Source organism: Arachis hypogaea, chromosome 6 (genome assembly GCF_003086295.3).
Source record: "Arachis hypogaea cultivar Tifrunner chromosome 6, arahy.Tifrunner.gnm2.J5K5, whole genome shotgun sequence".
In the NCBI taxonomy this organism is placed as follows: domain Eukaryota; kingdom Viridiplantae; phylum Streptophyta; class Magnoliopsida; order Fabales; family Fabaceae; genus Arachis; species Arachis hypogaea.
Window position 1 is genome coordinate 117,099,894 of NC_092041.1, and position 19,133 is coordinate 117,119,026.

Below are 19,133 nucleotides of genomic sequence, written 5' to 3' on the forward strand. Positions count from 1 at the left end.
CTTTTTATAATTATTATGTAGACAAACTTTTCAGTTATACTTATTTGTATATATGAGAATCACCATGAGTCCTTATTGACAAGGATGTATATAATTGGGTCCAAATATTACCAATCAATAAATATATACACGGCCATAATATGAACAATTTTTTTTTTTGTCTTTATCAATCATTTCCCACCATTCTAGCTACATATTTTTTTTTTCTAATTTTTCTTTAAATGAAAAAAAATATATATGACTCAATGACCTCAGCAAAAGCCTAGGCCACAACCTTGTGATGGCTTCTATATAAGGTTGTCTCTCCCCCCATATAACCTCAATCACTCTAAATAAAGGAGCAGAGAGTTTATATTATTTGAGCATTATTATTATTATTATTTATATTATTTGAGCATTATTATTATTATTTGTCCACATTTCATTAATTTTTCTTTAATATTTGCTAACCCTCTAACATTTTTTCCCTCCTCTTCAATACTCCCAAACAAAAAAGAGTTTTGGTTATTCCAAAAACATGGATGTAATATTTGTTTGCTCTACTCTCATTCTCCTTACCCTATTTTCATCAATCATGTTATTATTATTCTCTCCAAAAAGAATTAGAAGAAGAAGAAGATCTCAAATCCATCATCACCACACAAGTACTATGATTCCAAAGCTTCCACCAGGTTCAATGGGGTGGCCTTACATAGGGGAAACCCTCCAACTCTATTCTCAAGACCCCAATCTTTTCTTCTTTACCAAACAAAAAAGGTTGCATAACTTTTCCTACTTTTGGATGGCATTTCTAAATTGTTTCACAATAAAAATATATAAAAAAAAATGGTTGTCATGAAACCACTCATCCCAAAAGTTTAAGCTGATAGAAAAAAGTAACATTAATGGTCTCTTTTTGGGTTTGCTTGATTTTCTATTTTTTTTACTTTTGGGGTTTACTAAGGATCGAACTCTTGACCTTTCGGATATAGAGTTCTAATACCATGTCATGAAATCACTATGGTGATTTTTTCAGTAAAAATATCTTTATGTGAAGATAATATTATAAATCGTTAGATGATTTGATATGTTTGACTAAACTATCTAACAGTTCACAATATATATCATATTTGCATGAAGATGTCTTTTTAGAAGTAGCAATTAAAAAAAAATAAAATAAAAATCTAATTCCTTATATTTGATGTTAATGATGCAAATTAAATGAAAGTGTTAATGTAGTAATTTTGAAAGATTATGGTTATGATTGTTAGGTATGGTGAGATATTCAAGAGCAACATACTAGGTTGTCCATGTGTGATGCTTACAAGCCCTGAGGCAGCAAGGTTTGTGTTAGTGACTCATTCACACTTGTTCAAGCCAACATACCCAAAAAGCAAGGAACGTTTGATTGGTCCTTCTGCCTTGTTCTTCCACCAAGCTCAATATCACATGCGCCTTAGAAAGCTTGTGGTCTCTCTCTCTTCAATCACTCAAGATTTTGGTGCCAAAAATTGAAGCCTTAGCTCTCTCTTCCATCCAAAATTGGGCTCCTCATCATAACAATAATGGCCATGTTGTTAACACATTCAAGGAAATGAAAAGGGTAGGTTTAATTTCTATCTTTACAATTTAATGAATTTACATTACACCACATCTGGCAGTTAATAGCGGTTATAGAGTCGGATAACAGCAATTTTTTACCGCTGCAGAACAAATAATAGCGATTGTCAATCCACTAGAAGATAACGTACGGCTAAACATTTAGCACGATTAATATTTAGATAATATTATTAAATTTAGAATATACTAAATTTGTAAAGTCTAGAGGTGCATTTTAGGATGACTATGCTATAATAATTATGATATTTTAAAAAGTATTTGTTAAAAATTAAAGTAATATTTTTTTATTATTTAATAATATTTAAAAATTAAAGTATATTCGTACTGAATTCACCTGTTAATTGTAGAACAAAAAGAATAACATTTTATGTTAATATTTTTTATTGCATATGATGAACACATGAGTTTCACATTCATTCCCTGCCTTTGTCTTATGTGTATATGTGCATATATTAATTATTAGCTATAAAGTATGATATATATTTAATTATTGTGTATGTGTAATGTGGGTCAATAATTTAATGTGGTCCAAACTATTGAATGCTTTTTTGTGCAGTTCTCTTTTGATGTTGGAATCCTTACAATTTTTGGGTATCTAGAGCCACATTTGAAGGAGGAGCTAAAGAACAACTACTGGATTGTGGACAAAGGCTATAATTCTTTTCCATCTACCATTCCAGGAACACAATATCAAAAAGCTCTCTTGGTATTTTCCTTTTTTTTTATTATTTTTAAAAAAATATAAACTCCCTTTGTCCAATCATATTATAATTTTCTATTTTTTGTTTTTATTTTTAGTATTTTTTATTTTTTATAATTTTGTAAATAAAAAGAAAATAAAAAATTCTTCTTTTTGTTTCCACTAACTTTTTTTTTTAATTTAGTAAATGCATTGATTTGAATGTTTATTTGGTTAAATGAATAATGTGTAGGCAAGAAAGAAACTTGGGAAGATTCTATGTGAGATAATTTGTGAGAGAAAGGAGAAGAAATTGGTTGATAGAGATCTATTGAGTTGTCTACTAAATTGGAAAGGTGAAGGAGGAGAAACTTTGAATGATGATCAAATTGCAGATAACATTATTGGAGTGCTTTTTGCTGCTCAAGACACCACTGCTAGTGTCATGACATGGATAGTCAAGTATTTGCATGATCAACCCAAGCTTCTCCAAACTGTAAAGGTATCTATATCTATATATATACCACTTTCAAATAATTTCACAATATATTTTCCAAAGAAAATTACAAGAGTCATGCTTAGTTGTTTTCGCAATATTTTAATTTAGCGACGGTTTTAAATAGAAAATTGTTGCTATTTGTCGAATTTGGCATAGTGTTAATATATTTAGGTTTAAATTAACGAATGAATTAATAATATATTTTTGAGAAGATTTAGCGGCCCAGCGATTGCTAAAAATTGCGGTTAAATTCAATTTTGGCACTCATATTTATGACGGTCTAATTAACTGTCGGCATTTGATTTTGCGACAATTTAAAACCGCTACTAATAAAAAAATCGCCGTCATTTCGTGTCTCTCTTGTAGTGAATGTTATGATTTTAAGTTAAAATATGATTTATGATGCATTTTTTATATATATGTGGTATTAATTGGATTGCAGGCAGAACAAAAGGCTATTCAAAAGTCAAATGAAGTAGATAACCTTCCATTGAGTTGGAACCAAACTAGAAACATGCCAATTACCTATAAGGTACAATATATAATGCAAGTCACACTTAGATATATTATCCTATTTATTTATTTATTTATTTTTAGAAAGTGCATTACGTTTTTCAATTTATTATTATTGTTGTTGTTAATTAATTAAGCATGTGTCAAATGTAAATGTTAATTATTAGGTTGTGTTAGAGAGCTTGAGAATGTCAAGCATAATATCATTCCCTTTCAGAGAAGCAGTTGCTGATGTTGAGTACAAGGGTAAGACTCTAATATAAGATGAATAATATTTTTCTATATGTATCTTAATTAATTATTAAAAAATCATTTTTTGGAGATTAGGTTTTTCTTAATTTTATCCAGAAGTGCACCATGCAAAGTGACATGTGAAAATTACTCTTATCTACCAAAGTTAAATAATATATTAATAATTTTGAAACAGGGTTCCTTATACCAAAAGGGTGGAAAGCAATGCCATTGTTCAGAAATATTCATCACAATCCAGAATTTTTCTCTGAGCCTCAGAAATTCAACCCTTCAAGGTTTGAGGTGAGCATGAGTTATGATCGTAAATAGTTAGAAAAAGAAAAAAATGGAATATAATTATAATATGTACGGATAAGGCTAGTGTGTATGGTTGAAAAAAAATTATTTAATTTGTTGATATTTAATTTAAGTGAAAACTCAGGTGCAGTTGACTTCACGTGAAGTTGATAATTGAGAGTCTTTAGATAAAAATTTAGTCAAATCATTTAATGCCCCTCAATTATCAATTTCGCGTGAAGTCGACTGCACTTAAATTTTTACCTAAAATTTATCATGCCATTGTATTTTGGTGTTGATTTTTATTTTCTATTTTTCTTAACACACAAACTTTTTTTTATTTATATTTAGATTTTAATATTGTTAAACAGAAACTTATTATTTTTATGATAAGGTTATTTTTTTAATTTATTATTATTTTTTTAAATTATAGGTTGCACCAAAACCCAATACATTCATGCCATTTGGCAGTGGAGTACATGCCTGCCCCGGTAATGAGCTAGCAAAGCTTGAGACAATGATTATGGTCCATCATTTGGTCACCAAGTTTATGTACATACATTTAACTAATTAAGAATTAATTTGCAAGAAAATAATATAATAATGATTATGTAAATCAATTAATTTTTCTATCTAGAATTTATTTGTTGTGACATGTTATTAATTATAGTCTGTATATTTATACACCATAACCGATATTTCTTCACAAATTAAATAATGAATTAGAATATATTATTATTAACATTATTATTGTCATTATTATCTTTTCTCAAAATTTGGCATTGCGTATTTAGTATTTACATCACATCATGTTTGTAAGATTTTGGTGCAAGATTACTAAAAAATATGTGTGTCTGTGAGAGAGAGAGTATTAGCAAAACAAGAATAATTAAAAGTACCTAAAGTGAGATATGTTAATTTAGTGATTAGAAAGAAAAATAATGATTATATATGACAAATGACCCCAAGGAGCCAGCCTAAAAGCATCTAAAACTTCGACAATACCGTTTACTAAAATCAAGTTATTAAATTAGTTTTTTTTATAAAATATATATATTAAAATATAAAATATACATAATATTAATAATTGATTTAATAATTAATTTTTTACGTATATATACTAATATTTTAGTTTAATACGAAATTAGATCATATATAAATGTGAGAGGAGAAAGGATTTTGATTAATGTGTCTATTAATTCTTTTTTTATTTGTTATACATAAAATTAATAAAAATCAAATTAATTGGGATTGGGATGTCAAGTGCTTATAACTTAATTAAGAGGTTCAGAATTTAAGTATTGATAATAACCAAAAATTATTTTTTATAAATTATATATAACTAAAAATATTTTTAGACACCAATAATCTTTTTTATATTTCCATCATATAAGGTATATTTTTTAGAGGAAAAATAATTTTAAGTGCTTCATTTTCAGAAATTATGAGAAAAATGCCTTTGTGCAACATTCACTATTATTGTTCTAAAACTTTGGTATGGCAATTCCATTTTAATAACTAATTAAATTTTTTATTTCCTTATACCATTGTTTATTTTTTGTAATAATGTCTCATAATTTTTAATTTTTAAATGTTCAGGTGGGAATTGGTAGGATCAGAATGTGGGATTCAATATGGGCCATTTCCATTGCCATTGAATGGACTTCCAACCAAATTTTGGAGAGAATCTACCACCTAGAATTCAAATAAAGAAGATGCATGCTATCATATCTAGTCACAAAATCTTTTTTTTAAATATATATTTAATATTAATTAGAGTTAATCACCAAAACGGGCATTGAAAGATTCTAGTGTCAAAGAATTAAAATGGATCCAAAAGGAAGAAACGATTAAAAAAAATACCCAAAAATATATAATAAGACATTTATAAAAATGGTTATTCATGATTAAACCATTTTTTTGAATCTTACAGAATCCGTTTTGGTAATTAATTTTTAATTGTCATGTATTTTTTTCATGGTGGGCATAGTGGGCACCTAAAAATTTTTCTCCCACTATCCTTAATCTTCCCCACAATTAAAAGAAAGAAAAAGAAAAGAAAAAAAAAGCCTCTAAAGGGGATGTTGTATTATTATTTTAATTTTTTTTCCTCCTTCTCTTAAGCTAAGCATGATGAATTTGATTCTACACCTTCATTCTCTCTTCCTTGTCTATGATTAATAATAATGGTGCATTAAATTCACATCTGTTTAAAATAACTACCTCCTAAAATTGGCTTCTTAGAAATGAATGTCATATAAAAGCATTCCATCTTAATTGAGTTTGAATCCTAAGATGATATAAAAAAAATGAAAGAAAGAGAAGTAATCACAAATTAGTCAAATATTCAAATCAAATTATTAGATAAAGTTTATAATAATAATATAATAAAGTTTAAACACGTTTACTTTGGGTTGTTGGGCTAGCCATTCTTCTTGATCCTTCTTTCCATGGATCATAAATGGAATATCCTAAAATAAAATAAAAAATGCCTAAAGTAATAAAGTGAGGAATAATCTCTTTTAAATTAATTAGGTAGAATTAACTCATAATAGAAGATATTGATGACCCAAACTTGAATAAAGAAAATTATAATATTCTTGGATGTCCTCATAAAGAGTGGTAACTAAAAATTTATTTAGCTATTTAAAACCAATAGATATTTTGTTTAAGTAATTAGTTCATAATTAGTAAGGATAATAATAATAGAATAAAATAGAATTTAAACTTCATTCTAATCCTATTTACGAGTTTAAATCCTTCAACTACTCACACTTTAAATTTTCAACCCAAATATATTTTATGCAAAAAAATAAATTTATTTTAACTCAAACACAATATGTAGTCCTTTCATATTTTTTGTACATAAGCAAACATAACCTTAATTAATAATAGTCTGATTTCCAAACAAATCTTCAGGCACCTGGGAGCCCCTGGCATATGTTGTATTTGTGGACTATTCTTTGCCTAAGGGGACCTACCAGCATTTAGCTACAATAGAAGCTTGGTAGCCTTAAATCCATGTGTGCACACCAAAATAAATAAATAATTAAACAAAATTTCAAAAAAAAAAAGCAATATGAGTATATATGTTACTGTGAGAAATACTAAAAGATCATCCAAATTTATTATTTATGATCATTATTTTTAGCCATCAACCTAATTAGTAATCTAACAAAATATTTTAATTTTTTAAACATGTTACTCGCCAAAAATATTAAATTCTGATAATTTTATAGCATTCCTTTGTTATTATTGTCTTTTGTGTCAGGTGCTTTGATATTTTATTTCTCCTTATGAACGAGGACCACATTAGTGCCTAGTCCCTACTACTAAATTTTGTGATGAATTTGGACCACTGCGCCCCCAAAATGACGGAAGGGACCTCAACGCAGCATTGAATATCTTTGCTTGTTTCTTTCAGCCAGGCTATGTTATTTTTATTTGGTGCTATGCAACATCAACTTCGATATATGATGAGTGGTGAAAATTATTTGTATTTTTTCCCCTTATTTTAGTTTTGAGCCTTAATAATGGGAGAATTTAAATTGTTACTTATATTGTTTTTAGGGTTGGATGCGGATCGAATTTTATATAGCCAAAATTTCGATTCAATCCTTATTAAAATTATCGGATTGGATCGGATCCAATATCTGCGGTTTTTAAATTTGGATTGGATATTGAATATATCCGTAAAATACAAAAATATTTAAAAAAATTATTTTATTAAAAAAATATTAACAATATTCATTTTTTTATTCTTTTAAATATGTTTACTCTTAAAATAATATTAAACATATTTTACTTAAATAATAAATTAAAATAATACAACATATATGATAATTATTAGTTGAAATAAAATATAAAAATAATATTTACTTATTTATTTCTTTATTTTTGTGGATACATACACAAAATTTACAATCCGATTCTATTAGTGTGTGGATTAGGTCCGATCCGATTCGATAACTTTTTTGATCGAATCGGTTTCGAATAAACACAATAGATATGTGAATTGGATTCGATCCATAAACACTCCTAAGTAATTTTTATTATTACTTGCCTATTTGGTAGAATTCGAAATAATAATGTAAGAATAAATTTAATATTTAAATATTATTGTGTTGTATGCTACAAATCTACAATGAGAAGTGTTTATTTATAGACAAAAAATGCAATCTAATTATAATAACAAAATCAATCTAATACTAATGGCGTCTAACACCTTGATTGTCTTATCAAAGTTTTGTGAATTACTGAATTTATGATCCTAAATTTTAAAGAAATCCAACTAATTTAACTATTTTCTTCCATATGCAAAGTTTCATTTTAGTTTTTGAAACAACAAAATTTTAAAGAATAACTTTCAAGGTTCTAAAGTCTTTGTAATTTGTTTTTAGAAATTCAACTAATTTAACTTAATAACTATGACTATTTTTATCTTTGTACGAGTGTAATTATTTCAAGAACTCAAACTTGAGACAATTAAATAAGAAACAAACTTATTTCCCAGTGAACTAACATGGTCTATGTTGACGATAAGGTTCTTAAACTCTTTTGTTTTTGGTTATATCTTGTAGACTAATTTGACTAATAAATAGTAGTATGCAATTTGCATAAAAAAAAAAGAGTATGCAATAACATGAGATAAAGGATTTTTTTTTTTTTTTTTGTCGATGGATTGGACAACCCCCAATCCTAGGTACCCCAGTGGATTGGACAACCCCCAATCCTAGGTACACAATACACACCCACACATACCTCATATACTTACCAATTTTTTTTCTCGGTTGCAGCTGGTAAGACTCGAACCCGAGACCTTTGAGATGAGGAAGGGGCGGAATGCCGTGTGAGCTACGGCTCATTGGCGAGATAAAGGATCTTTGCTTAAATTAGATTGATAACGGGCTTGGGCTTTGTCCATACCTATAAGCACAAACTTAAAAAGAAGCCCAATAAGATCATTGGGCCTATCTTTGAGGAAACAAATGAGTAATGATTCTGGACAAAAAACAAAAACAGGTAATGATGTTGCTTAGGATGTTCAAGACCCAAGTCCAAATAAAACAAAAGGATAGCTCAAGACCAAAAACCTTTTTTCAGACTGAAAAAAAATGTCCATATTGTTTTGTTGATGTGAAACCCACAAAAAATGTTTTCTCGGAAATATATAATTATTTGTTGCATTGTTGATAATGCATTAATATACTGAAAATCAAGCCCAAAAAAAAAAAATTTGTACTAATTAAGTTTATTAAATCCAATAATTTTTTTTTGCATAAAGTTTATGGAAAAATATTAATAATTTTATTACAGGCTTTTAAATTTGAATTCTTACTGTTATAACTAAAATTTTTAAATAAAAAATAATTAGCGCTAACTTTTACTCAAATAACTTATTTTTAAGGTCTAGTTTGGATAAACAATTTAATTAAGTTACTTTTAAAAAAATAATTTAAACAATAAATGTTTATATTAAAAATAATTTATAAATAAGTTATTTTGTATTTAATTTTTTAGTTCTAAAAATACTCATTTAAAAAAAATAAAAAAAAAATTTTATTATGAGAGAAGTTTGTTTTAAACTTTTTCTTAAACAGTAAAATAACTTTTTAAAAAATTATAATTTTATTTTAAAAATTATACCAAATATTAATATTATATCTTTTCATAAGTTAAAAATTAAAAAAAAAAGTCACTTATAAATCTATCAAAACAGACCCTTACGTAATCAAACTACTTATTTTTCCTTTTGTTTATTGACCATTACCATGAAAAATAAAAGAAAGAATAAGAAAAAAAGGGGGCTACTTGAAAGAGATATTTAACTGCCATTTTAATAAATTTATGCACTTAATTTATTGAGTAGAAGAAAGAAGATATCGGCATCATAGCATGAGTGAGTTAGAAAACAATGGCTTAACCCATGCTCATCGAATTGTGTGCAATGAATGGATTACATTCAGATTCAGATAAGGTTCTTTCTCATCTCATACCATCCTATTGTTGCTAATGAATAGTTACATGCGTATGGAAGACAGTTTTTTTAATTATTATTTTAGTATTGTTATCATTATTAAAAAAAGTTGTAAAACACTAAAACTCTTAATAAGCATTTTAAGTTTTTAACTAAACCTATTGGTCTCTAGTCTCTACTCTCTATCACAATTGGTGAATGCTATAGTGCCTATAATATAGTGCCTATTTATTAAAAAAGGGTTAAAAGTTATTATTTTATTTAAAAAATATAAAAATAAATAATTTTTAAAAAATAAAAGCTTACTACAAAAAATAAGTTAGACAACATTTAGACAAAAACTCATAAACACCGTAAAATTGGCTATCACAATTATGAGACAACTAACTCTCATAAATACTTGGTTGGTTCTACATTTGATTCCTAGGTACCTACAATATCTCAATCTCATAAATGAAAATTGTTTTGTCTATTTCGATTATCTTAGCCTTATAGTACTCTAATAGGATTAGCGTTGGCGCAATAGAGTTAGTCAGTTAGGTCACCTAATTCGCTGAGAAATAATTAAGAGAAAAATATAAGGAATCCATTTCTAATTTAGAAATACTAAATTCGCATTAAATTGAAATTTGAATGAATTTAATTTTATAAAATTAATTTTGGATAGAGATAATAAATATTATTTGAATAATATTAGTTAAAATTATTTTTAGATAAATAATTAATAAAAAATATGATACTAAATTATAATGTTTTTTTAAGCATGTTTCATTTTTTTTATAGTTTTTTAGTATATTTTTTATATAATAATTTTTTTCTAGTATTCTTAGTATTTTTTTAATATGCTATCATTTTTTACTATTATTATTGTTATTTAAGTTTTTTCTTCTTAATAATGTATATGTGTAGGTGATTTTTATTATGCTATTAAATTACTTGATTTAATTATCAAAATAATATATTGTATAACAGCATTCTTTTTAATTAACCATTATTAGTTAATTTTAGAAAATAAATTAAATAATTTAAAAAAATTAATTGATAGTAACTAAAAAAATTAGTTATTTAATATTATTTTAAATAAAATAAAATTTATTTTTTCTGATAATGAAAATAGAGTTTATCTTTTGGGTAGTTTGTTTAGGATTTAGATGACTCTTAATATGTCTTTATTAGACACGATAAAGCTATAATTAACTTTTTTAAAAAAATATATAAAATTTAAAATTTTAATATAATTTCTCAGAAAAATCGATTTTTCTTTTCATTTCTTTAGTATTTATTCAAATTTTTAATATAAAAAAGAAATTGTTTTATTTTTGAGTAATCTTATTATTATTAGAAGAACATGAAATTTCACCTTAACGACGAGACCTATTATCATTTTGTTACAAATTTATTAAAATGAAAATTTAAAATTTTTATTAATAATAATATTAACATTTATCTTAAAAATATATGTTAACTAATTTTTTTTAATTTAGTGTTTAAATTTTTATCCTTTGATTACATTTTATTAGAGTTCTCCTTTTAGAAAAAAATATTAAAATACATAATTAAATATATGTAAAATTCGTTTGCAGATTATCCATATATATATAATATAATAAATAATAAAATAATATAAACGGTATTATAAAAAAAAAAAGAAGGTACCGGAGGATTAAGCTAACCTCTTAAGTTACTCAAACTCAAAGCGTTTCAATTTCGTTTCATTTGATTGCTGCACAATCTTCAAAGAACATGGCTTCTGAATCGGTAACCCTTAAATCCGATGCCCTCATGGATCAGATGAAGCAGCATCTCTCCACCGACGCCGGTAAAGAAATCGTCAAGAAAATCGGACTCGTTTATCAGATTCAGATTGCCCCTAAGGTCACAATTTTCCAATCACCCTCTTTCTTTTTCTTTTTTTTTTTCAAATTTCCATTTTTTTTGTTGCTGAATTCAATTCTGAGCTGAATTTCGCAGAAAATTGGATACAACGAGGTTATCTACACTGTTGATCTCAAGAAAGGAGAGGTCACCAAAGGTTTGCTTCTTCATTCTCTTTCAATTTTAATTTTAAATTCTAAATTCTAAATCCCCGCTTTTTTTTTTTGCCCCTTTTCAAATTGATTATGCTTAATGTTGTTAGGATTGTGAGAAAGCATGTATTTTTTGGATCATTCAATTCAGTTTAGGAGATATCCATTTCATGAATCTCTCAAATTGAGTCTGCATATTGTGGAAGTTCAATGTGTTGTTTTTATATAGAGTTATTTTATTCTGTAAGTAATTGACAAACTAAGTGTTTGTAAGGCAAGTTATGTTGACCTTTCTCAAGGTAAAGAGATATTAGTATATTGCACATGGTACTCTTATTTCTTTTGCCTACGAAAAATGATTGGAAGTGCTAATTCATTATCTAATTTTGCTATTAATTCTAAATAAAGAAAATTTTGAATTTACTATTTGTTTAGTTTTCAGAAAATAACATTTATATTTAAATCATTACTCTTTGCCTACATTGACCAAGTATCGAGTGTATAAGAGGTTAGTGTATGCATTTGTAGAATTGCCAGCCTTCGATGAAAAGATTCATTCTGTTCAAAAAAGAGGAGGTAGAAACAATAGAATCATCACTGTAGTTGAGAACAATGTTTTATCCAGTATCCCCTAATTTAACGGGCGACTAGTGTAATTTACCCTATCCTTGAGATAGATAGATAGCCTAGGCAAATGCTATGAGTCCATGGCACTATTTGATTCATGTAGCCGGCTCTTTCAGACATACTAACAAAGTGGATGTTGCACCTCAATCTTGCCGTTTGTTGCTGCTGTATATTATGAGACAATGCTTCCAATTGATGGTATTTTAGATTATACAAGGTTGTCCCGAATTATAGATTGTTAGATACTTATCTAGGGTTGTCACTTCTTGGTACTTCATTGAATTAGTGTATCTGGATACAAATTTTGAGAGACATATCAATCCAAGATGTACCAAGAAATGATGAATTGGATAAAAGTGAGTGGAAGGAATGACTAATCAACAACTAGGGAAATTTCTCAAAGAATTTTTTTTAACTGCCCCACTTAACATTTTCTTTGCAATTTTTTTGAGTTATATGGAAGGAATATCCAGTGCTATAATGTATGATTTATGTGGGGTGTGTGTATATTTTCAGGGCCATACGAGGGAGGAAAGCCTGATGCAACATTTTCATTTAAGGATGAGGACTTTGTTAAGGTCGCTTTAGGGAAGATGAATCCACAACTTGCATTCATGAGGTTTGACCTGTTAATGGATTTTGTTTCTGTTTATTTCTCCAAATCTTGTTCGCCTTTCGTAGTTTCATTGTTTTTTACATATTCCTTTGTTCATTGATGCAGGGGTGCGATGAAGATTAAGGGAAGTTTGAGCGCTGCGCAGAAATTCACTCCGGATATCTTCCCCAAGCCTGCCAAGATGTGAGAAGCTGCTTGAATCATCATTTGGAAGCAATAAAAGAATATAGATAGCATCAAAATCTGAAAACTATGTCTCTAGTTCAATGCATGGATCATCATTCCTAAGGTCATAACAGGTGTTCCATGAGTGTAATAGAGTTATGAACTATGAAGGATATTTACATAAGCTTTTTTGTTTTCTACTGTATTCAAATTCCAAATTAGTTCCATCATTTTCATTCTTTTCACTGTTATTAAGTATAAATAATTGGATCAATGCACCTCTAGTTAATTCTTGTTTTCTCAGTACTTTTATATTATGTTTTGTCATTTGAATTTCTCTTTCTCTTTTTCCTTCCCCTTTACTTCTTTTGCATAGAGGTTTCCGAGGAACAATATTTAGCATTGTAACTTGTGTATAATTCAAACCACTAATCAAAACTTCATAATTTTTCCGTGTGGGTGTAATTGATTCTAGCTAATTTAGCTTGTCAGAAAAAAATAATGTGAACATTTTATTATCTGTAATATAAGACATAACAGAATTTTTCCTTGTGCCATAAGATGTTGTTTACAAATTAAATAGTAATTCCCCCATAGATTTGGAACAATATGATGCAATTTCACATCTGAAGAAACAGTGATGCATTACTGGAAGTATTGTATTCCATCCATCATGTGAAATCATTGTTCTATTATTGTTGTAGTTCTCAACTTCCTACAGTATTGATTCTTTGTTGTTACTTGTTGGAAATGTTATATACTTATGTTGAGTCACAAAATAAGATACAAATATTCAATTATGCATTGTGGCATTAGTAATATTCTTTGACCTAATCACTCACTCACTTAGAAAGTCCTTTATTGTTCTTTCGTCATCTTAGAATATTAGAGAAGTTATCAAGTTCATACATGCACATTAAAGTTTAGAATAAACTGTTACAATGGGCCTACTAATTAAATCCATAGAAATTACCTAATTTGTTAGTATTATAAATAAGAGACTGTTATTATTGTATTAACATAAAATTAATAAATTGTATATTAAACTTTGTTTAATTTAGAGTTTTTCTTCCTAATTCGAGGAGGGAGTACTTATATTGCTTTAGGGAGTACTAACATAAACATTTAAATTGTTTTGATATTTAATAAATTTTTGTCATAAACCAGGATGACAGCTCTGAGAACGGGACCGGTTACCACTGTTCTCGAGGAGTGAGTACTTATATTGCTTTAGGGAGTACTAACAAACATTTAAATTATTTTTTAAAAAAATAGATTGGATATTTTGATATTTAATAAATTTTTGTCATATACCAGAATGACAGGTCTGAGAACGGGACCGGTTACTGCTGTTCGCCTGTTCCAGGGGCGTAGTTTTTCCCAGGATTACTGTTTTGTCCATGCGAGTAGGGGTATCATGGTTACGCCACATTCCCCAAGGGACCTTGTCAGCTGAATTGAGGCGCGCTCTCCAAACTCGGGGTTCATGAACTACTATTTGATTACGCCAGCGTTGGATTCGTGCTGTAGTTTGCATTCTGCTATGATGATGACGATGATGATGATGCCAATAAGTGTGGGTTCCTCTTGAACAAAGTGTTTTGGTGAGATTATAAAAAAGAATTTTTTGTAGCTTTCTTTATTCAAAAGATCATTTCAAAAAATAAAAATTTTATATTTAAATATTTCATGTGAAAAAATATTTTTATCTATTAATTATATTTGAATACTGATTCATCCGTTCGCTATAATTCAACTCAGGTAAAACTATAAATTGAAATTTGGTTAAAACTAAATATATACATGCTATTTCAGAAGTACGTAGAGAGTACGCGTTTTGCTCTTATAACTCACTCATCCTATAAAAAATTCTCCAGACTGGTGTTGAAGGGGAGTTGTTCATCTTATTTTGCAGTTCTATGATCACTTTTTTAATTAGGGATTGAAGGGAGAGACATCCAAATTAAGTGAAATATGGATCCAGAATGGCATCAATTTAGTTAATATGTAGTATACATTCTTATAAATGTACACTCTACAAATTATCTTGTTGCTATTATATTGCCTAAGATAAGATCATACCAAAATTAACCAAGCAACAAATGAACAAATAATTCGGTTATATTTTTGCACTGTTGGTATTCTTATATGGAATTATAAAAGAATATGATCTAATCCTTCAAGTGTATGCATATAAAAAAAAATTTTCAATATGCTGTCTCAAGAAGTTCTGCACATTTTAGGAGTACGTAGAGAGTACGTGTTTTGCTCTTCTAACGCACTTATCCTATAAAATTAAATAATTCTGTGCCAATTTATATGAGTACAGAAATCTCTCCACAAATTTCTCTAAATAAGCTCACTAAAGAGCTATACCTTGAAGTCGGTTATCTACCTAAAAATAAATATCAAAAATGTAAAAATATTTTTTTTATTATTAATATTTTTTAAATAAAGTAATTTTAAATTGTGCAACTTTTTAGTTGAATAACAGAATAAGTAGACAAAAATTTAGTTCATTCCATAATAAGTAAATTACTTTTAATTATGCAGATTGTTTAGTCGAATAATGCTAAAAAAATTTTATAAATTTTAATAAAAATATAAAATAATTAATTGAAAAATATAAAAAATTTAATTGATAAAACAAAAATATAATTTAAATAACACAAAAATTATAATTATAAATTTCTAATTCAAGTTGCACCTATAATATAAGACATGTATAAGATATATTTTGCATCACGTTAAAAAAATTATCATGACAACTACGATATTTAATATAGAGCAACTGAAACCATGCAAAATAAAAGATTATTATATTTACTAAAAATTTTAAATTTTTTCTATATTTATGCACGTATATGTGATTTCAGATTTAACTCAATAAGAACTCAAAGAAAACATGCTCATCCCAAAGCATGTATTCTACAGGTAATAGACAATTATTATAATAAATTTTGTACATATTTATAAAATTATTATTAAATTTTAAATATAAAAAATACTCAATTATTATAAAAATTATATAAAAGTCTTAATTATTTTAAATTCAGATTTTTAAATTTAATTTAATTATTTTAATAAAATAATTTTAAAAGTAAAATTAATTTTTGTATGGATCATTTTGTTAAAATTGTGCACAAATTGTTACTATCTTCATATAAAGAGTACTAAATTGTTAATAATTGATAAGATTAAAAGTCATTTATACATTTTATGATTTACAATTTCAATTATGAATGATAATATCAATTAAGAAACATTTGTTATTTAACTAATAACTTTTGAGTTTATACTTTGATAAGATCATAAGATTTTTGTTGATGTAGTCCCTTAAATTTAGATGACATTTTAAGATTTATATTATTAGACTATAATAATATTTTAGTGTATTTATTTATATTTTATTTATTATTTGAATATAAAACGATTATTTTAATTGAACCACAGTTGAACCAATTAGACCAATAAATCAGTAAATCAATAATTAAAACGGTTTGATGACTGTTCTGATTTTCAGAACCTTGCTTTAAGATTAGCTAATGTAATAAACTAGTTGGTTAGTTAGGGTGTTAAAAACTTAAAATCCACTTTAATTCAATATGATTTAATTTAAATTTAATTATAAAATATATTAAAATTAAAAACAATTTACATTGGATTTTAAATTAAATTTTAGGTTTAACTTTTAAAATTTATCTAATCTAGTTCAAATAAATTATTTTTTTGTTTTTTATAATTAAATTTATATCTCAGTTATAATATATTCTTATTTTATGAAGTGATTCTATTAAATTTTAAAAAATTAAAAAATATATAAAAATAAAAGATAGATAAATATTATTTAAAAAAATATTTTTTATAAATTATATGTATCTCGAATATAATGCTAAAAATTTTATTATGGTTATATCTCAGATAGTGCACCCGATTTAGCATGCATTTTTAAACTATATATTAATTGTAGCATTTTAATAGTTAATTATTTTTGTTGTTTATATTTTTTTATTTATAATATTGAACATTCAAAATAAATATTTTTCATTAATATTATAAAAATTGAGAGCTTAGTATATTTTACGTCATAGTTGACATTAGTTATAAATTTTCTTACTAAAAACAATAGCTATTGCCTATTGGCATGATATTAAAATTCAAATTCAAATTCAACTTGAAAAAAAATATAAATATAAAAACTAAAAAAAGTCAACCAATAGTGATAGTACAATTTTATTATCTGTCTAATATAATTGTCTCTTATTTTTATCTTAATAAAATAATAAATTCCCGTTATACATACCGTAAGAAAGCTAATTAATATTTTTTCTTTTTTATATATATTTTTAGTAGACATAATACACGTCAATAATTTTGTGACTTAAATAAAATATCTATATATTTACATCTGTATCATATAATTCACCTTTAATAGTTAACTATTTTTGTTGTTTATAATTTTTTTATTTGTAATATCAAATATTCAAAATAAATATTTTCCATTAATATTATAAAAATTGAGAACCTTAGTATACTTTACGTCATAGTTGACATTAGTTATAAATTTTCTTACTAAAAACAATAGCTATTACCTATTGCTGGCATGATATTAAAATTCAAATTCAACTTAAAAATATATATATATATATATATATATATATATATATATATATATATATAATATATAAAAACTAAAAAAAGATCAACAAATAATGGTAGTACAATTTTATTATCTGTCTAATATAATTGTCTCTTATTTTTATCTTAATAAAATAATAAGCTTCCGTTATACATACTCTAAGAAAGCTAATTAATATTTTCTCTTGTTTATGTCATTTTTTTAATGGACACAATACGCGTCAATAATTTTATGACTCAAATAGAATATCTATATATTTATATCTGTAACGTAGAATTCACCTTAAAATAATTTAGCATACTTGAAATGGAACATTTAGCTGAAATTATTTCGAACTTTGTAACACAAGAGTTTTCATGAGACAAAATATTTTACTCTTAAGATAATGGAAATTACGTATGGGAAAAGTAGTGTGTACAAGTTGAACTCTTGTACCTGATTCGTGCCGCAACATTGAAAATAAAGTGTTGTCTCAACCATACTAGATTTGGATTTTGGTTTATGTAATTATTATTAATTCTTTGGATGATTCCAAATTATTCTGATCTCATCCTGTCCATGTCATTTCATTATAATTTCATTACCTTATTTTATTTCCTTTTCATTTTCATCATTTTTTCCGTATCTATTCTACTCATGTTGCTATGCTACTTATCCTTATTACCTAATAATAAATTGCATCATAAATAACAAAATTTATAATAAATTATTCAGAAAAAATACTATAGTAAAATTATTCATATGCAAAATATACTTAAATAATTCAGGTAGAAATAATATTTTATATACTAAACCTGGATATACATGTGAATGAGGTTGTAATAATTGGTACTAGATGTTACTTTCAAGCTACTATTTGCAATAAAATAAAGGTGCATGTTATGTTATGGTGCCTAACTTAGTAAAAAGAGATAAAAGTTAGTATTTAAATTAAAAAATATAAAAGTAAATAAATTTTTTAATATTTAAATCTTATCATAAAAAGTAAGTTCGACAATTTCGACACCAAAATTATAGGCACCATAGAATTTGCCATAAAATATTTGTAAACAAAATTATATCATGCTACCACACTAGAGGAATCAATGGATAAAAAGCTTTAAGTTATTTATGAACACAAATACTAAAATCCATTTGTAAGTTAATTACTAGCGTACAAGGTTAAAGATAGCGTATATATATAGAAAGGAACTTTAATTTGGTTCAAATACTAGCTTGGTGTGTAACTTTGACTCTACATATTTTTGTTTCATTCCCAAATCCC

The 19,133-nt window shown here is 26.3% G+C and overlaps 2 protein-coding genes across 2 annotated transcripts; both read left to right on the forward strand.

Moving 5' to 3' along the window:
- The first annotated feature begins 320 nt into the window (after nucleotides 1–320).
- On the forward strand, nucleotides 321–5,968 carry LOC112756137 (abscisic acid 8'-hydroxylase CYP707A1-like). Its single transcript, XM_029293937.2, is given in 10 exon segments — nucleotides 321–756; nucleotides 1,251–1,448; nucleotides 1,450–1,582; nucleotides 2,156–2,305; nucleotides 2,532–2,780; nucleotides 3,220–3,309; nucleotides 3,458–3,536; nucleotides 3,718–3,824; nucleotides 4,252–4,370; nucleotides 5,418–5,968. Coding segments are annotated over 10 exon segments (1,464 nt in total). The 5' UTR covers nucleotides 321–517; the 3' UTR covers nucleotides 5,518–5,968.
- Nucleotides 5,969–11,376: 5,408 nt separating this feature from the next.
- Nucleotides 11,377–13,563, forward strand: LOC112756138 (sterol carrier protein 2-like). The gene is made up of 4 exons (XM_025804594.3): nucleotides 11,377–11,670; nucleotides 11,767–11,827; nucleotides 12,966–13,068; nucleotides 13,171–13,563. The coding sequence occupies exons 1-4, from the start codon at nucleotides 11,539–11,541 to the stop codon at nucleotides 13,250–13,252; spliced, it is 378 nt and encodes a 125-aa protein (XP_025660379.1). The 5' UTR covers nucleotides 11,377–11,538; the 3' UTR covers nucleotides 13,253–13,563.
- Nucleotides 13,564–19,133: the final 5,570 nt, after the last annotated feature.